This window comes from Cygnus olor, chromosome 2, assembly GCF_009769625.2.
Source record: "Cygnus olor isolate bCygOlo1 chromosome 2, bCygOlo1.pri.v2, whole genome shotgun sequence".
Classification (NCBI taxonomy): Eukaryota; Metazoa; Chordata; class Aves; order Anseriformes; family Anatidae; genus Cygnus; species Cygnus olor.
The window spans coordinates 19,813,910-19,827,988 of NC_049170.1; the positions used below are offsets into that span (position 1 = coordinate 19,813,910).

Here is a 14,079-nt window from a genome sequence, read left to right on the forward strand (position 1 = left end):
CTATTACCTTTAACTGACTTAGATATTTTCTTTTTGTTGAGTGTAAAGGGGTAATTTTCTACTAGATTAGTGAATGGAATGTGTTTATGAAGTGGTTGAATGACTGTCAAAGCAGAAAGAGAAGAGAGGAGCGCACAGGCACACAGTAGGGAGTGGGAAGGTGAAAGCAGTGTACAACTTTCCTCTTTTGGCTGCAGCCAGCCATTAGATCAGCTCTTTCAGTTTGTTGATTGCGTCTTTAGGAACATCCAGGTATTGTGAGTACAGCATATTTAAACACAAACAAAAAAAAACACCTCGGGTATACCTGAGGCTTCTGAATGCTTTCTGGGTCTTTATGCTTCTCTTTTCCAATCCTCTTCTTGTCTTTCCTAAAGTTATGGCAGTCTTCAATCAGTCGTAAAGCTTTATTTTGAGATCCACTTGTATGGTGGATCTGTTTTCAGTTACTGGGTTTTAGGTTGTTGTTGTCCCTCCTTCCCTGTTGTCCCTAAGTTTGCCGATCCCATTTAATATCATTTGAAGGACAGTGAGAGCAGAAAACAGTGGTCACTTTGGGAAATGAGGTCCAACGTTTAAAAAATCCTGCAAGTTTAAGTGATAGAACAGGGCTATCTGTACTTACAGGAATCCAATAACAGCAAAGCTATCTGTTGGTTCAGAAGCTTTTACTCAGCACATCTAACCATAAAGCAATACAGAATTATCCAAAACTCACCTTTCTGCCATTGCTGTTTCTTTTTTTGTTTTGTTTTTCTTTGAAGCCAGCAGGACTTCGGAAATCTTGTAACAGCTGCCTATGCTTTCGCCTCTACTAATTTTAATTGTCAGATGACAAGAGCTAACTGTGTTTTTTGAGGTGCTCCTCATTTGGCACTTTAAGTCATAGTTGCAGGTAGAAGAGGGGCTAAGTATATACATTGCTATTTACTTTTCATAAAAATAAAATGATTATGCAAATTACTAAGCTGTCTTTTTAACAAAGAAATTTAAGCCTCTTCCAAAATGAAAATTGAATATAGCATTAGGAGTTGGGGAGCTAAGCCTGCTTCTGACGTATACTTCTCTGCAGTATTTGTAGCATTGTTTTTCTTTTTTCTCTTTTTTTTTTTTTTTTTGTACAGAGGAGAAGAAGCCTAAAGTCAAGAAACCAAAATCTGAATTCCCTGTATACACAGTTCAGGAATCAAATGCATACATACCATCATATGACCATGGAGCATCTATTGAAGAGATTGAGGAACAGATGGATGACTGGCTGGGAAACAGGAACAGAGCACACAAAAAGAAGGCAAGTTCAAAATCTTTAATGTAGTTATATATTTTAAATATTGATTCATTTTCTTGCCTCTTAAGAAAATGGAATGGTGTATGTATACCACTACAATACAATATTTGTATACCGTTAAAGTCTAGACAAGTTTTAATTTTCAAGCAGAGACATAATGGAAAAGATTATATCGATGTTCAATATAATTTGTGTAATGATAACTGGAAATGTTGTTATAATAGGATGTAGTTGATTAAAACATATGAAAGCTCTCTATGATTTCTAATATAAATACTATTCTTGTTCACTAGAAATTATTGGAACATAGTGCCGTCAAGTTACATGAGGTTTGGTTCTTTCTCTTAATTGCAGTTAATAACATTTTGCTTGCCAGAATAGCTTCTACTCTATTGAAGAAAAAAAAAAAAAAAAGAAAAGGAAAGAATAAGCCTTCATAATATCCAGGTGTAGTACCTTTTGGTTATGGAACTGCTTATGTACTTCGTACATTTGAAGTGTCCTAAGTGTACGTGAAGAAGTCCTAACAATATGACATAAGTCTGTTGTTAAGATTCCTGCTGCTTAGAGGTCAGGGTTCTTAGTAGCAGTTAGTGTAATTAAGTTCTGGTAAAGTTTATTAAAAAGCAGTGGCTTGAAAATGTATAGTTTTCATCTTAGAACTGAGTTACAGAGATGACAGAAGAAATGTTGTAAATTGGACTCCTTACTTGAAAATCTGCCTTGCCTGGCAGACTGAGATGAGAAGGATTGTGTTCCGGGTGAAATTAGGGCAACACATTGACATTAGTGTCAAAATAGTGAAAAAAGTTCCTTCTGTCATTTGTTTGTTTATTCCGTGCTGCAGATTTTCTCACTCCATTAGTTGGTTTCAAGCCTGTAGAAAATACTCCCTCTCCTCTTTCATACAGACCTAAAATTTTTACAAAAATAATTTGCATCTTGTATGTCAGATTTATTCATCTGCCAGTACTGGATTCCTAAGCTTCATGACTTCCCAGTTGCCAAGTTTCTCTTGCTGTATGTTTTTATGCCTATTGCTTCTCTCTTTCTCTATTATTTAGTACATCTGCATTATGTTTACTTTTATATTTCTGTAATAGATCTCTTCTGCAAATATGCTCAGCTTTTCGCTTCTGTGTAAGGAATTGAAACTCTGAATCCTTCCTTACACACTAGAGCATATTTTCACCCACTTTCTCTAAGTAGGAACTCCAATCCTTAGTTCTGTGGGTGAGTTGCCTGGGAGTTAAGAGCACGTGTTTACAGTCACTGATTGCTTTTTGTACCTTAACACAAGAAGTCCTTGTGGATTCCTGCTAGTTTAATTTCTGTGAACCAGCTTTTTCTACCAGTCTGTGTTGGCAAATTATTAAAGAAGAAAAGATGTATGTTTGTTTACTATAGTTTGAATTGGTTGTATGTTTGACTCTATGGATCCCTAAATTCAGCTACCCCTCCAATAGAAGCTGCGTTTTTCTTTGACTTTCCATGAAAGTCTTCCTTCAGATTTCCATTGAATGAGACTAGGCCTATTCCATCTATGCTTTTGTATCTCCTACACAACGTACGTAGAAGCTGTGTCCTCAGAGACACTGCTAAGGGAACAAAAGCTGTATGTACATCCTTTCAGAAATAAGAATCACAGAAATGAAAACATCTTGAAGAACTCTTCTTAAAAGGTAAGTAATTTGGTTTTTTACGCTTATACTTGGAGGTTCAGTATTGCTGAATCTCATCTCATTGATCCATAAGCTAATTTTTTGAATTCTATTCTGTTACAAATGGGGTTAACATTTTAGGGACTGACAGGCAGTTTGCAGGTATACTGTCTGGGTAAGGTGTTTGACCTGAACAAGCTGTGATGAGGTATGCTTCCTCCCCATGACATCTAGTATGTAGCTGCAATGTAAAATAAACATTTAATACAGTAGTAAAGAGCAACAGATTCATAAACTGTGCAAAGAAATTGAGAATATATGTTACTGGCTGTAGTAGCTTCTAAGAGACATTTGTATGCCTATATACGGATGTTTGTGTCATATGATTTGTAATAAGCTCTCTGGGAAAATGTTTGTACCACAAGTGAATTGTTTCTGACTGTCATTTTCCATTTGGAAAGTTGTATTTTCCTCCATAACACATCATAGATGTGAACCTGGATGGCATCTGTCTCTGACCTCCCTCTTCTGCTTCTTGCATGGACATACAATAAAGTGATGTGTAACATTCATTTCTGTTTGAGGGAAAAGTTACTCTTTCACAAATCATTTTGCCATCAGACTTTTTCTTGTGATTGTCATGCTTCACTCATTTGAAGGGTTGTTAAGTTGTTTGGTTTTTTTTTTTGCTCCCTCTTACGATAGCTTAGGGATGTGCACTACATGCAGTAAGCCAGACTTGGGAGCGGTTATCCATGTGAAAAGATCAAAGTGGCTCAATAAAACAGTATGTTACTACATCATCCATCTAGAACTAAGGTACTGGAGTTGCTGTCTCTGATGTCGGTATCCCAAGTCTAGACGATACAATTTGATGATACAGAAGAGCAAATACAGTTCTTCTTTGTTTTAAGAAGGAAAAAATGTGTGTCAACCTACCAAGTAACCTGTCAGTTAAAAAAGGAATAGTAGTAATGCAAATATACTTGGAAAGTAATATAAAATAGATTGGGGAGTACCAACGTGTGTTTCAGATTGGTCTACTAATTTTTATTGATAGTTTAGAAACATTTTTTTCCTATATGTTGTCTGTATATGGTGTTGAAGTTATTAATGTACTGATTAACTACTGTTTCCACAGGATTTAAACATTGAAGTAGAAAAGGAACAGGCTATAGAGATGAAAACAGCTTCCTTAGGCAAGTTAAAATGATCTGCAAAATAATGGAAAAATACATACAACTTCTCATAAGGGTACATAGCTCATTGAAAACACGCTCCTAGTGCAATAACGTTATTCTCCTCTCTTACTTAGGGACCTAAGCTTACCTTGTTCTCAAGGGAGTTTGTCTCACCAGGTTGTTACTGTACTTGAAACTGGATGTTAAAAGAAACTATGGCAAATCTCCTTTGGGAGATGTTCAGATAATGTTCGGTGTAACAGAACTAAGAAGTAATTTTCCTGCATTTCTCAGCAGCAGTGGTCCACCCCCATTTAGGATTTTGTATAGTTTTCATTGTAACACTTTTCAGAAAGAAAAAAAAGTTAACAGGAAGAATAGATCAGCAATAAAAGAAATACAGAAAATCTTTACTTATGAGGAAAAGTTGAATAGGTTGAGTTTTAGTCCAGAAAAGGCAAGCTGTTGGGAATAACTGGATGCATTGTTTTTCCAGGCCACTCCAGGCTGTTCTAGGTAAAATGATAAATACTTACTACCGTTCATAAATTTGGAGAGAAAGAAATACTGAATTTAATTTGCAACAAGGAAGTTTAAATTGAAATGTATGAATGTGTATGTGGAGACACATAACTAGAGCATGTTACACAAACCATTTATGAAACCTTCTTCGGTTGTCTATCCTGTTCTTGAACTCCCTCTGTTAAAAATAGCGTGAACAGACTCAATTGTATTTGAGAGCATGGAAATGAAGTAATGAGACTCTTGAGATTTTTTTTCAGTATAGGAAATACATACTTAGCTAGCCCTAAATTGCATATTCATGTAACACTGTTTACAGTATTCATACGAACTGCATATGACTACGAAGCTGAGAGGAATTACTAAAAGCTCATTCTCGTGCCAGTTGACAAACTTTTTCAGTACTTGCTTTAAAGAATTTCTAAAACTATTTTTGTTTGGTCATTACATGTTTATGCTGCCAGATTAGAAATTACGAGCAGATAAGTAGCTAAATTTACTTAACTTGAGCTTCTGAGTTTTACTTACCTGTCATCAAAAATTGACCAGATTAAGTGTTTTGTGTATGCTTGTTAAGAGTTAAGGAAAATGCAGTGTTACTGTGGGCTTCCTTCTAGGTTGCATTATTTCATTGCTTTGTAGCCATTTAACCCTTCACTTTCCTGTAGGGCAACCTGTTATGTAGAACTGGATGAAAAAAGAGCAGCTTGTTAACGGACATGCTTTGTTACATCTGAACTTGTTCTGTTCTTTCTGCAAATATTCATGCAAAGAATGTGTGTACTTACCATTTCTGGAGTCACTCTGTTGATGAATCATTTCCAAGTAATTTCTCTACCAGAGGGATTTCTCTCATAATCTTTGTTCTGATTTGATTTTGCATGATTTGTATCAAACGTTTTCACAAGAGTTCTTTGTTTATGTGAATAATGTTGTTGCAGGAAAATCTTGGCCCTTGAGATATCAATGGGAGATTTATCACAGTCTTCAGTGGGACCAGGATTATAATTCCTTTCGGTTTACAGATTCCTCATTTTCTCCCACTGGAATCTCCTATTCATTCCATATCATTATTTGACTTCATTCATCTCTGAAGATAGGATTCCAAGTTCTACCTCAATGAGGGATGAATACTTTTGACCTTTTGATATTTGCTTGCTCTGTTAAGGGGAAATAAAGGTGGAGAAAGACAATGCCTGATCCCTTCCAGCTGGACCAGATGTATGGATAAAAAATCATGTTTCTCATTATTTTTGTTTTTCATGTCATCCTGCAGCACTTCTTGGCATTTGGGCGTTTTTGATATTGCTGGAGCACCTGGCTTGATTTTACTAAAGCAGGAGTAGTAAAAACTATTTTTGTGCACAGAGATGGGAAGCTTAGATAACTTGAATCTCCTGCATTTTCTACATTTTAGTTTTTGTCCTTAAATTATGAAAATTAAAAATACTACAAAAGTATACGTAAACATTGATTTACAGTTTATTAGTAGATGCTGGAAACATAGTAATTACCTTTTTTTTTCCAATTGTTGAACTGTAGGCTGTAGTGATCTTGTACTGGACTCTTTGTGGTTAAAATGCTGATTGTATTTTTTATTTTTCTCAGCCTGAGCCTTCAAAGCACTGTATGTCATAGATGGGATATTGATGTCTGAGTCAGCTATGTGATCATGAAGGTTTTATTTGAAAGCTGGCTGTGGAGCAATGGTATAAAATAACTAAGCTGTAACCAAACAACAGAGGTCTCTCCCCTTTATAACACTATAAGGCAAAATGCTATACAAATACTAAATTATTATTTTGTTAGCTTAAAAAGTATGGTTTGGACAATTAAATCTTAGTCATTTTATAATCTTGCACATTTCATAATTGCCAGCTAGCCTGCCACCTGCTCTCTTCTGCCTTGAATCTTCCCACATCTGTGCTGCTTTGAAATCTGAGTATGCTTTCTCTTTAGTAGCAAATAAAATGGTGCTTGTTCTAATCAGACATCATATGACAGATTACCTGAATACAGTTTCCAGGCTTTTAAAAAATGTTAATTCTTCAAGCAAGCAGTTTGTATCTTAGCAGGATTAAGGTGCTGCGTAAACCAGATGTTTTAATAAATTGGTCTTTGAGGGAAAGGGTTATACTGTTTTAGTGTGCTACCTGAGGTCACCTAGTTTTGAAATACTCAGATTTCTTACTCTAAGCAATGAAAGAAATGCAGTATCTGAAAAGTGTGTTTATATTCTAACTCTCTTTTATTCTTGGGACAGAGACACGTGAGTAACTAGCAGTCTGAGGTTGCACATGGTGTCCTGCTAGTGTGCCTGACCCAGAGGGATTGCTGTAGGTTGAGAAAGTAAATCACTCTGTATGCCTGTTGAGTTTAAGCCTCTATATTGAGACTGCCAGCAACCATACCTGTTAGTGTCAGTTATGATGCTATTCACTAGGAGCTAGTCTAAGCTCATAATACATTTTAACCTGAGCTCCAAACTCTCATCAAATGGTGATGACTTGGAGTCACTATTGATCTGGGCCATATTGAATTTAGTGACCCTGAGGTGAAAATCTCAGTATTCTATTACCAATCTCTTAAGCAATGTAGTGTCACTGAAAAGATAACTTCATTTAAAAAAACATAAAAATCTGCATTACCATGGTACTGAAAGTGTTAAGTCAGAAGACTCCAGGCTTTCCTGTGGTTTATTATGGTTTGTGTCACTGCAGATGTTGCAGACTTAGCATGAGTAAAATGTTGTTTTACATTTTAAAATAACTCTTCAGTTAAAAATACAGCTAATGTATTTTTAATTTTCTTTAGAAACAATGTAATTATTTGCTTTTTGAATCCTTTTTCCCTGAATGCAGAAAATAATGTTTATTTCAGACTTGTGCCTGAAATATTTACACCCCTATGGACTTTACTTTGGGCTTGAATAGCTTTCAAGAAGAAACTGTGATTTATTTTATTTTTTCTCAAATATTATTTTTAGTTTTCCTTGGGGATGATGACCCACATCTTTAAATCAGGAATAAGACCTTTCTGCTTTTCAGCCGTGAATAGCAAATCATTAGGGTAAAAATCTAATTTCATTTGCAGTATTTAACATGCAATGCCTTTAACTTTCTCAGCTTTTCTTAAGGAAGAATTAAGTTGCAGGATGATTGCAATAAATTCTTTGACTAACATCTCAAGTTGATGTCTTCAGTGGTATGACGGATATCCAACAATGAACAAATTGTATTTATAAATACAAAATGAAGAAAAGAAATTATCATAGTGATGTGTTCAGAAAAAAATAGAGTTTTTGTGACTGGTGTAAATGCCAGAACGTGTAAATGATAGAAGTGATAAACATTGCACCAAGAGTTGTGGAGTTCTGCCCAAAATCAGTCAGGAATAGAAAAAGACTGGGAGTAAATGCCAGCTGAGCCACTGCTATGTAAGAATGTGGAATTTATATATTTCCTTTTATGTCTTTCTCTCTTTGACCTATTATTTAGGTTGGATAGGTTGACAAAGCATAGGAAAGTCTATTTCTTTATTTATTCTTTTATTTATAGAAAGTAATGAGGTGTTTATAAATATGTAATTCAGTAATACTCTGCTCTCAGCTGTACAGTGGCTGGCCAGAACTAGTTTGGGTGGGGAGGTGTCGTAATCCACACAAGCAGGAAAGTTGTGCTAGGAACCTTTAAGGAGATTATAGAAAAGAATCTAAATATCGTATTAATTATTTGGTGTGACATCCAGGGAAAAAGTTTTTGTTAACGGTGCATGTTTCACAGGACTACCAGAATTGTCTAGATTGCAAAGAAAACAAACAGGCAAAATATGTATTCCCCTAAGGGCGTTTCCAATGCGTAGTAACAATATGTTATATAAACACTCTTATGCTAGTTCAAAAAAAAAAAATACAAAAACAGCAATGCAGATGTACTGAATTAAGACTGCACAGTTGACATTTGTCTGATATTTCCTGATCTTGATTGAGTTTTTAAACTTTCTGTCTAATTAAATATAGCAGGATAGGTTCTTGTCCTGGGCAGAGCAGACTCATACAGTCTGATTTCAGCTCCGCGCGGCCGATGTTGTGGTGTCCAGGTACAACTTTCAGCAGTTTTCCAACTGAATCTGTGTTCCTGAAGAAGTGATTTATGTGACTTGCAGCCATAGTTCATAGAATCATTAAGGTTGGAAGAGACCTTCAAGATCATCTGGTCCAACCATCAGCCTAGTTGTCTGACCACACAATTTTACATGTACGTTTTCCGTACTAAGACCTCAGTTTTTGAAGCCTGACAGCTTAAAAGCACCAAAAGCTCAAGTTAATTGTTCAAAGTGGACAAAGCAGCAGGGCTTTCCAGTCACAGCTCTCTTTTCGCACTGGGCAGCACTGTAACCTCTAGTTAGACACCTGCCTGGGCCCAGGCTAGGGCTGCATCACTTCCAGGGCTAATGTAAATCCTCTTATGTTAACTTTTAGAAGTCAGGCTGAACATCTTCATTTACCTCATGTCCTAAGCCTTGTTTCATTTCTGAGGCTGACATGATGGCTGTCTGTCACAGGGAGACTCAGTAGTTGACATAAGGAAGCCTGGTACCTGTGAGGAGAAAGAGGGACGTGATCTTTCCCAAGCAGCCCTTGACAATCTGACTCTTGCCATTAGGAGTGGTTCTTCTGACTTGACTCTTGTATCCATTCCACATAAATTTGCAAGAAGGTTATCGCTTGTAAATACTAGTGTTCATTGCACAGATCTTGTCTTCCTCTCAGTCTGGGGGAGGCTGCTCCAGCAGGGCCCAGGTAGGGCCAGGAGGCACTGGAAATCCCAATTTCCCTTGGCAGTACTCCCACCTGTCACTTCCCAAAATGAACAGTCGCCCCTGTCTCTAATGCAGAAAAGAAGAGCAAAGAAGCAAGGAGGAGACTACAGTCGTGTGTAAGGGGTAGCAGCTGGAGAAAGAGATGGAAGCTAGTCACTCGCTGTGACCTTGCCCCACTTGCTGCGGCCCATCCAGCAAAAAGGAGAGGGAGCAGTCCAGCTTTGACACATATCCTTGGAATTTCCCCAGTAAACCAGAGGCAGGGACTATAAATATCCCTGAAATGGGATTTTCACAGGATCCACAACTTGGGGATCAGAAAGAATTTGCAGTTCATGGCATTAGCATCTGTAGTGCATTTCACTCATTCTTTTTCCAGCTTTTTGAATGTAAATTTGAAATGTTTAGACTGTGGCAAAATAGTTACTTTTCTCTGTATGAGTTTAGCTATTTTTAAATTGGAGAATGAAGCTAGCATCAAATAAATCTAGTTTTAGTTTATAAATGTAAATCAATACTGATTTTTCAATATTTCTATATCGTCTTTTCCAAACAAACCAGGTGAAAAAAAATCTGGTTAGATTCAGGATCTGACTTTCTTGCGTAATGCACAATGCTGCTTCTTTCCTTCTCTTCCTGAGACCATGACTATAATGGCTTCTGGTCACATTTATTTATAGAAATTGCCCAGAAATTATAATCTAGGGTAGACTCCAGCAACTAAAAATACACTGAGCAATGTGAGATATTTGGCTTTTGTTTCTGCAGTAAAGATAAATATGTAATCCTGCCTTTGCTGAGGAATGATTTGATACTATTGTCATAAGCATTTTGCCACTTAGGAATTTTCAGAGAACCTCAATCTGGTTATTAGCCATTTTCTGTATAGTTTTTGACAGGCAGGAAGCAGTCTTGAAAATACCACCTTTAGTCTTCAAACCCTCAGCTGAGCACACTTAAGCATGCAGTTGCATTCTGTTTCAGTGAATAGGAATTGTGCCCATGTTTGAAGTTAAGTACCCTTGGAGTTGGGATGCAAATTATTTGGCCTGAAGAATTCTTTATAAAATGTAGCTGGATTATATATTACTTACCCAAACCCACAAAAGAGGAGAGCACTATTAATTGATGGCGTATTATGAGAAGCTGCACATTGCAGTCGAGGTGTGTTTTCATAGTGGTTACGGCACTTCCCCCCCATTTCCAGGAGGCAGCACTTAAGAAATAGGGTGACTATGCTTAAGGTGCACACTGTGAAGGAGGGGAGGTTCACGCATCATTTGCAGTTGAGTGCTGTGCTGTGAAAGGAAAACCTGCGTTTGGCTGCAGCCCTCGGACTTTCAGAGCGTAAGCATGCATTCACAGCATGCACTTACTTATGAAAATAGCGGATTTGTTGTGTTGTGTAACATCAGATTTTTTACATAGGCCTGGTTAGGGAACCACCAGCATTCTGGCCATCCAACGTCCTTACAGTGGTGTCGTCGTCTTAATCGTGAGAGAAACTTTGCATGGATTCATTTGTTAAAGTGCTCACGTGAGCAAAGAAAACATAATACTTCAATTTTTATGATTTACTAGGTGGTGCTTGTAATTCACACTATAAATTTTTATTATAACAGGTCTATGAAGATAATGTCAATGGAGAGTCTAGGTATTAAGTTAGTAACGTGTAGTATTTGTTTGTTTTAAGTATGCTTTTCTCTGCTGATACTAGTGGGGAAAATCTGTGTTTGAGAAAAAGGAAGGGTAACTTCAACTTTTAATTAGCCCAGGCTTCATGATTATATTTGGTAATTTGACAGGCAGATTCAGTGTTTATATGTTAAGTAGTTGAAGTAGTGTTGCTCTTTTTTCAGTTGTACAAACACTATTTCATGATAATTAAGAACAATTTTGAAATTTATGTTTCCCTTGGAAGTGCAGATGCTTGAAGTTGCCATCACAGATGTGTTTTACGAATTTGTGAAAACTTGTCAGATTTTTTGTTTCCTGTGTTATTACGTGACAACTTGGACTGTTGCAAAATGGAAGAAAAAACTTAATACAGTCCATGTTCATGATGTTTTCCGGGTAGTTTGTTTGGGGTCCTAAGTGCATATTGTTTCTGATTCTCCCGGACATATTCCATTGGGTCAGTAGATTATTTTTCTTTTTATATATTCTTCACAACCAAAATGCACAGTTGTTTTGAACCATGTACAGAAATGTTAGGCTGTAGGCTAGATAACATTCTGAACCTTTGGTCTCTGCTAAAGAGAACTAGTATTTTGAAACCAAATCTGTAAATTTTGGTATTCGCATAGCAGAATGTTATCATCCGTGGTCATCTTGTACACTTGGAAAAAGGTGCAGGAGCACCTTTGAGTTTAATATATTGATTGAGCTAACTCGATGAGCCGTACTTAACATAGAAGAAATATTTGAATACTACGGCTGGTGATAACTGCTCTGTAGTTGTGCAGTATGCTCATGCATGTTTGTGATCTGCATTCAGGGTAAAAATCAAGAAATCAGAATATCTAGGCTGTTTTAGGGAATAACGGAAGAAAGAATGTTATTCAGACATTAGTTGTGGTGTTGAAGTAATTCTGATGGAAACAGTTCAGGCTGCATTATGAAGAAAGGCACGGGTCAACATAACAGACACTGATTTTTTGGATAAGCTATTTAAGGTGAAGGAAGGAAGGAGAAACAGGTTGCCAGCAATAGACCAAGGTTAAAAAAAAAACAAATCTAGAAGTTAGTGAGATAAGATCTATCTTATGATAAAGTATGCCAGGAAAGAAGACAGAAAAGCTGAACAAAGGACAGAAGTGGGCAGTGCTGAGGGTGTCAGTCAACAGGATTAGCAGGGTAGTAATATCTTGTTTGTTACAACAGTCTTTGAGATTGAGTATGGTTTAGAATATTGAATATATATTTTTAATATCATATATTAATAGTTTCAAAATACCCATAACAGGCTACATTATCCTGGTGTGCGCCAAGGAAGAGTGTATTTTACACTGCCCAAAGCTGTTAAGTGCTTGAGACTTGCTTAGTCTGCCTAGTATTGTGTGAGACAAACAGTAAGCCTGCAAGCACAAACACTCTGTAATAATAAAGGCTAATCATATGCTTTAATGTATCTGCATGTCTTTGGGTTCATCTCACCTAGCAAATTGAACAGCATGGCCAAAGATTTAAAATGTATCAAATAATTATGAAAAAAAAAGTTGCCACTTGCAGTCTATTGTTTACTTATACTTTATGCACTTATTTATTGAAGTTTATGAAAGCTACAGAATTATTTTCCTTAAGAATTAACTGACATGTATTCTAGAAGATTTGCAGTGTCATGTTCTAAATCAAATGGAAATACTTTTCAAACTGCTTTTAAATATCCAAACAGAGTGGTGTTTTGAGAGAGAATTCAATTAAACAGTTATTCCCTTTCTTTGGGAATTTGTCTCCACATTAATGTATCACAGGCCAAACCTAATTACCTATTCAACCGATAGTTTATTTGATCTGCATGCCTGAGTGTCCTACAATCAAATTTACTGAAGAGCTTCTCACTTTTTTCTGCATTGCCTTGAAGCAGCTAACAATTAAAAAATAAATGAGTTAACACTTTCTGCTAAGTGCAACCATTTAAGTTGTAATATGCAATTAAAAACTACATTTTAATTTCTGTTCAATTACATTGACTTAAATAGTAATTTTAGTGTTATATTTATGAACCATTTAATTGTGACATTTTTCCTCTGGCTTGCTTGATGGAAAAGTAGATTTGATTTTGAGAATGCAGCAAGAAATAACCTGTCTTTTCCTCCTATGGTTTGCTATAATGACAAACAGGGAAGAAAAAAAACAACAAAACACCACGCACACATAACTAATCTGGGATTCGTATAAATGCTGCAGAAAATTTTCATTTCAAAAGCCTTGAAAATGTCATAATTTGAATTATTTTTCATGTTTTTGAAAACTATCTACTGTCTAGGAAGAATATTCAGATTGCATTATGGAAATGTAGGCAGGTATTTGAAACATTCCTGCATATTTCTGGTCACGTTAACTACTGTGTGTTGGAGAGCTTCATATTAAATGTAGAATCAAAGCCTGGTAGAACCCCAAGTGTGAACACGTGAAATGAATTGTAGAGCAGCTGCCCTTACAGCAGTATATTGTAAGCTGTAAGGGATCCCTCTCTAGCAATATGGATTTACTGTTTTTTGGCTTTAGCAGGTACCTTCATGGTAGGAAATCCTTGGTGCTAAAGGGCTGTTCAGTCTGGGAGGAAGAAATAGAGGGCCAATGGCTAGGAGTGAAAGCCAGCGACAGTAAAATGAATCTAGTGTAATAGCAATCATCTTGTGAGTATATAGCTCATCCACTGTTTCATGTTTAAGTCACTGTTTGCCACTTTTTCTGTCAGATGACTGATTACTACTGTTTTGGAGTATATGCAACTTTCTGAATGTAGTCATAACTTTAAAAACTGCCTTACTGCTTCACGTAGTTGCTGCTTAGCTTGATTTATATTTACTTCTCATCCTCTTCCCCTCCTTTTTTTCTATCAGAACACACATTTTTCTGTGTTAAGATACAGCTTATTATA

At 36.4% G+C, this 14,079-nt stretch overlaps 1 protein-coding gene across 1 annotated transcript in view; it reads left to right on the forward strand.

The window, feature by feature from the left end:
• DNAJC1 (DnaJ heat shock protein family (Hsp40) member C1) overlaps positions 1-14,079 on the forward strand; it is a 99,285-nt gene that overhangs the window by 65,311 nt on the left and 19,895 nt on the right. The window contains exon 8 of the mRNA XM_040549823.1: positions 1,125-1,291. Within this exon, the coding sequence (XP_040405757.1) occupies positions 1,125-1,291 (167 nt within the window). The remainder of the gene's footprint in view (positions 1-1,124; positions 1,292-14,079) is intronic.